Source organism: Myotis davidii, unplaced genomic scaffold, assembly GCF_000327345.1.
Source record: "Myotis davidii unplaced genomic scaffold, ASM32734v1 scaffold173, whole genome shotgun sequence".
Lineage (NCBI taxonomy): Eukaryota > Metazoa > Chordata > Mammalia > Chiroptera > Vespertilionidae > Myotis > Myotis davidii.
Window position 1 is genome coordinate 3,745,341 of NW_006286303.1, and position 6,716 is coordinate 3,752,056.

General features: G+C 40.4%; 1 protein-coding gene across 1 annotated transcript in view; it reads right to left on the reverse strand.

Moving 5' to 3' along the window:
• Positions 1-6,716, reverse strand: part of SPATA18 (spermatogenesis associated 18) — a 30,170-nt gene that overhangs the window by 16,842 nt on the left and 6,612 nt on the right. The window contains exons 4-5 of the mRNA XM_015560080.1: positions 5,643-5,755; positions 672-767 (exon numbers count right to left, since the gene is read on the reverse strand). Coding sequence (XP_015415566.1) covers positions 672-767; positions 5,643-5,755 — 209 coding nt within the window. The remainder of the gene's footprint in view (positions 1-671; positions 768-5,642; positions 5,756-6,716) is intronic.

Here is a 6,716-nt window from a genome sequence, read left to right on the forward strand (position 1 = left end):
ATATATATAATATATATGTTTTAATACAATGTTTACTTGCTCTTTGGGATGGAGGGAAAATCAAAATGAAAATCAAGGAAGGTATATAACCTTAAATGATCAGTGTTTGTTTTCCCCTTCTAGAAATTTATCTTTAGAGAATACCCAGAAATTTTAACTAAGATTTGCTACAGAAATCATCACGAGGTTATTTCCAATGCAGAAAATTGGTATCAAAGTAAATAGTTGATATTAAAGAAACACCCAAATGATGGAACATGATGCACCTATTCAGAAGTAAGTTCTGCAGAAGGTTTGTTTGTTTGTTTAGTAAAAGGGGAAAACAATGTTAACTGAACAATTGGGGTCCAAAGTTATAAACTTACACTTATTTTGTAGCCTTAACTCTATTACTAATGTATGAATTGGAAGAAATGTCAGATGGTAACAGTAACTGGTTCTGGAATTATGAGAGGGTCTTTAGCTTCCTTTATACTACACTGTGCTTTGGAAATTCTCTCCAGTAGATAGGTAATGTTTTTGAAAAATATATAAAACATTAATAAAAATATTGTTCCCTTTCCTCTTTGATTGTGAACAGATTCTTTCGTATTGTAATGGAACACCAAAAAAGCGAAATGCAAAGATTAATCAGCAGGCTGCAATGCTCCTGTCTTTAGTTTTTTCCTTACTGCTTTTTTAGCTGATTTATTTCCTCCTCTGCAGCCAAGAGGGATATGGCCGATCTGTTCTTGGTTGCTTCAAGAGTCTTTGGAGAGTCAGGCAGACTGTAAGAGAAATCAGTAACTAAAGACAGATTTTCCAAAATTGGCAGACTTTCTAAATCAAGGCATAGGTTCCTTCTCCCTTGGGAACTTTTGGCATATGATATAAATTCGACATAAACAAGATCAAATTATAAGACATCTGCATTCAATCAGATGATATTACAAATAGTATAATGCAATTATATGCAAAAGCATTCTAACATCCTTCGTCAATGTCAAACACAAAGAAATTATAAATCTACTACCCCCTAACAGACTAGGTAATAATTATTCATATTAAAATGTAAAGGACAAAAATACTTGTTCAATTCCTCCTTCACACCCTCCTAATTCATTTGCTCTAATTCAGTGGTCGGCAAACTGTGGCTCGCTAGCCACATGCGGCTCTTTGGCCCCTTGAGTGTGGCACTTCCACAAAATACCAAATGCGGGCGCGCACATACGATGCGATTGAAACTTCATGGCCCATGCGCAGAAGTCGGTATTTTGTGGAAGAGCCACAGTCATGGGGCCAAAGAGCCGCACGTGGATCGCGAGCCACAAGTTTGCTGACCACTGCTCTAATTATACCAAGTCCCTACATTGCCTTACTCTATAAAATCTTCATTTTTTTCTGTAATAGACTAATACCTATTCTGATTACTTTCCACTATAAAGCTGAATTTGACTTAATTTTTCGACTTCCTAAATATAAAAAAAAATGTGCCCACCTATAAAGCCCTCCACAATTACACTTGACTACCAACTATTTCATGTCTTCCTGCCTCTGACTTCCATCACTTCCTAAGCACGAGTTTCCTGCGCTTTCTGCATAGCTCAGTTACTGTTAGTTGTAATGCCTCCCTCCATTGTAGATGTCATAGTAAATTATACTATTTCTTTACGTCTGTCTAAATTTAAAAGGAAATGGGAATGTACTGGATGGCAGTGGATGAAGACCAATGGTCCTCAATTAAGTTGCCCCAGTGCAGTGAGAGACATGGTTGGCAAAGGTTTCTTGACTTAGCTGACCCTACCTCCCTGGAACACCGCCTTCGCCACAGTAGTCCTGCGGCCAAGAGAGAGCAAATGCTGTCTAAACTCTCCCTTGTCCTCATCCTTCACGTGCTACTCTCCACCACCCTTAACTCTCTCAAGAAAAGTTTGTCTCCCCTTCTCTGGGGCTCCTTTCACACTCAGCTCACGCTTACAACCTCATTACAAGCACACCGTGAACTACTTGAGGGCAAAGATTTTATTTTATTCATATCTTTATCCCAAGCACCTAAAACAGTGCCTGTCACAATGTAGGTTTTTCAAACACACACACACACACACACACACACACACAACCCTGAAAATTAATGAACAAAATGTCTAAAAAGTCTAAAAGAAAGCCATAGTTGCAATGACTCCAGGCCTACTGGAGGTTGACAGGAAATTGTTGTGATCTAATTCAAATGTGAATATGTTATAGTTTTTTAAAAGTATATATGAGGAAAGTAAACATTTTATTAAGAGAAAACTGTAGAAAATTAAAAGAACAAGATAGACTAAGAAATGAAAAAGTATGAACAGGAATAAAGTAGGTTTTTTCCCCCTCTCAAAAGATGGCATATATGTGTGAGTACATATACATATAAGCAAACATACATGTTAATTTGGTAACCTTGGCTGATGTACAGAGAGAAAAGAGGAACATCCATGTGCCAAGAATTGTTTTAAGCTAATGAACAGCTTTTTAAATTTTTTATTATGGACTTATTCATTCATTGATCAAATTACTGAGAATTTACTATGTGCCAGGCACAATGCTGGCTGCTAAAGATACAACAGTGTCAAAACATCAACACAAATATGCAATTCATCAGATCACACATATGCAAACAAGTGTTTAAATGTTCCAAATTGTGGAAAGTGCAATTGTTAGGTCATCGTGAAAGGGAACTTAAGGAGGGGAAGAAGAAAGACCCTTTGCTGTATAGTGGTCACGAGCAGACTCTGAGAAAGTCACATTTAAATTGAGGCCTGAAGATACTCAAGAGGCAGCCTTGCAAAGAGCCCGTGGAAGACTGCCATTATTCCAAAGGAGCACAGGCAGAGGCCTCACAGTGATGAAGAAATGGACAGTAGACTAGATGAGGGGAGTCTGACATGAGATGAGGGTGAAGCAAGAGGTGGGGTCAGATCGTGCAGGGCCCTGGGAAGGCTGCTCACAGCGTGTAAGCAGAGTGATGAGTTAATAAAGTAAAAACACATCTATATGTCCTATGTGAGAAACGGTTTGTAATAGAGCAAGAATGGAAACAGGGAAACCAGTTGGGAGGCAATGAATTGAGGCAAGAGGTATCAGAAGCTCGAACCAGGGCAATGGCAGTGCAATAGAAAGAAAGGGACCAGTGTGTGGGATGCTTAGGAGGCAGATTCAACTCTATTCTAATAGACTGGGTATAGGAAATGCAGAAAAGCGAGACTCCTAACCAGAGTCCAGGCAGAAAATCAATGAGTATATTGCAGTCTTTCCGCGTCTAGAGTTCATCAGGCCTGGGCAGACTGTCCGCACTCAGCACTGTATTGGAATCTGCACCTTTGGAACTGAGTCACAACCAAACTGGTCTCCTTGAGGACAGACATGGGAACCTCCTTGGGTGGGTCACTTATTCCGCCACAGGTAACACCCTGGCTTTAGAGACAGAGGTAGGCAGAGTAAGAGAAGGAGGAGAGAGCTGACTACCACAGAAGGTGGGGAACAGCCTCCATCATGTGTAATGCCTTCAATAAAAATAGAATATGAGCCACATCTGAGTTCATAACAAAAACAAAACTAGGAAATTCAGAGAAAAGCAACAAGCACCTTCCAGTGTGCAACTTTCAAATGGACGGTGGGGGGTAGGGGCCATGTACATAGATAAAGAGAAACACACACATGATCGACCAAATAGGGAAAAATGTATGTGAAAGAGTATATGGGTGTTCCTAGTACTATTCTTTCAAATTTTCTGTATTTGAAATTACTTCCAAATAAAAAGTTTTAAAAATGCATACAGTCCTTTTTTCTCAGTCCATGGTGCCCCTTATAGCTAACTACTGAGCCATAGTGACAAGAGAGAGAGGTAGGAACCTGGCTCCTATTGCTACTGATAAAAGAGAGAATGAGCAAGCAACCATCGGCAAATGGAGAGACCTGGTCATCAGCAGCAGAGGCCAGTAAATGCCCCCAGGTGACCTAACCAGACAAGCCACAACTCAGCCTCCAGCGGCACAAGACATCAGTGTCCAGGAGGAACTGAGGCAAGAACCCAGCAGGCAGAACACGACCAAAGCCCCTCTCCTCCGGCCCCAGGAGGGTATGCAAGCATCCCTCACCCCTAGATGTCAGCCCAAGGAAGCAGGAGGGCAATTAGGCCCCTTGAGAAAGCAAACACAGCCCCTAAGGAAAGTCTGAACTTGGAATTAACTGAATATTTACACAAAAAGAACTACCATAAACCAGAAAAGAAGTGGCACATTTAAGGATCCTCCTCATCCCACTCCAGATCAGCTGACATTAGTTGAAATGAGTTGTAGAAATTCAGAGGAATTACCCTTTTTGTACCTTACAGTTGTAAGCTTTGTTGCAGCGATAAAACTGCTCATTGATGATGTCTGCAGTTAGAAAAATGCATGGGGGGAGGTGGGGTGTGGAGATGCATGCAAGCACACACAAAGAAAAAGGTCTGGAGTAAAATATACCATAATATTAACAGGGATGAGATTACAGATGATTTTCATCTTTTTTTTCTTTTGATTTTCATCTTTATCCTCTTATTTATTGTATGCATTTTGAGAAAGAAACTTGTATTTTCTAATCAGGCAATTTTCTAAGTCAGTAGAGATGGTTTCCATGAGGAAAGCTCATCAGAGAACAAGGCAGAGTGCCATACCCTATTCCATCATTAGCCTGAACTGGTTAGAAACAGAATCCCCTGCTGCCCCATACATGTCAGCAATGGAACGATGCTGTGGGAGGAGAAATACCTTATTGATTGATGGGCTCGTGTTAGGTGTGTTGAGTGCAGTTTCACACACACATGTCTATCCTCCTCAAGTATGACCCAAAGTTTGCAATTTTCTTTGCAGTGATTCCTTGAGCTTGCTACCCTGGTTTTATACATACCAGGCATCTGATATGCTGCCTGGCACTGCTTAACTTTTTAAAATACTTTTTTATATCAAATAGTTATTCCAGAATCTTGAACTATTCATCATTTAAAAAGTCTGATCTCTCAGCCCCACCCCCTAAGTAAGTACAACAAAAGTGTCAAACTGCATCGGGAAGGCCGGGGAGTGTCGTGTTTATACCTGAGACCAAGGGATGCTCTTTGGAACAAATATCAATGGAACTGGCAAAAACGTAAGTATGATGTGCATTGCTCTCCAAACAGCACTTTTTGGTAAAAAAAAATAAAGTAAATAAAAAAATAAATAAATAAATAAATGCAGCTTGCTTTCATCTTGCCTTTGCTCTCTTTCTCTTAATTTTTCTATTTACCCTCCTTAACCCTTTCCCTCTGCATCCTTTCTCATTTCTGTCCCTGAAAATAGATTTCCATAGAACAATCTTCCTCTGTTTATAAATATGGGTTGACAACAGGCCTATGGGAAAGAGGGGGCTCCAGGAATGGAGCCAAAGGGACCAAGGCCTTAGGGATCATATGGAAATCCTGGCCCCAAACTCAAAGACACTGACTCCCAACACACACACACACACACACACACACACACACACACACACACCATATTACTTATTACTTATTAGCAAATGCCTACATTTTACATGAGTCTCCTTTCACACTTAAAAATTAAATGAAGAACAAACAACTCTTTTTGGGAAAAGATAACTTGCATTCCTCTTACTCATCTTGAATCTGGTTGATTTGATTATGAGTTGAGCTCAGCTCCACTTCTAATTGTTTCATCTCCCGATCTCGAGCACCAGCCTCTTTCTGTCTCTCCCTTTCAAACGTGTCCTAGAAAGATACACACGTCAAAAAATAGTCTGAGTACATGAAATAGCAGAGACAGGTTGCACAAGTATTGTGCTGAACAAAGGAAGTCAAGCACAAAAAAGCATATACTGTATGTTCCGTTCACTGGCAGACAAAATTAACCTGGAACGATAAAAGTCAGAGGAGTGGTTGCCCTGGGGGCAGAGGGGCATGCTTGGAAAGTGGCACAGGCACGCTGTGGAGTGATGGAAATGTTTTAGATCTTGACAGGAGTGCGAGTTACCTGGACATGTGCATTTGTCACAATTCATCAACCTATGGGTGCCACTGTAGGTAAGTTATACCTCGATTCTAAAAACAGACATTTAAATATCATCCCATATGTCTATACCCAGAATAACATGCATAGAGGGTAAAAATTTCAAAAGCATATGAAAATCCCCAGGGGTGGGGGGATTGCTTTAAGACAACTGATGACTATTGTACTTACCACATATCTGCTGCTTCTCATGCTTTTCACACTTAATTCTCACAATGACTCTATTAGGCCAGCAAAAGCATTGTCCCCATTGAGCAAATGTGGACACTAAAAAATGAAGGTTAGACAACCTCCCCAGGACTACAGAAGAGGGACAAGAATTCTGACCGGTGACCTCCAAAGAAGAATCCTTCAGCCACTACCTCATGAGACCCTGTTGCTTAGAACAGCCTGCTCGACATGCTTTAATTTTGGAAAGAATTTTATGGAGATCCATGTAAGCATTTAAAATCAAGGTCACTAATGTTTTGCTTACCCCAATATAATAATGCCAATGCCTTAAGCAAGGTACGCGTTCTGTCTCCAGTCTGATCTTCCCCTGTTAAGACACTGACACTGTCCATGGAAACCACCAAGATCAACCACGAAATATGAGACCCTCTGTGAGTCTACCAGAACTGAGCTTTCTTCTTATCTTGGAATTTTCCAATTAATTGTATTTCA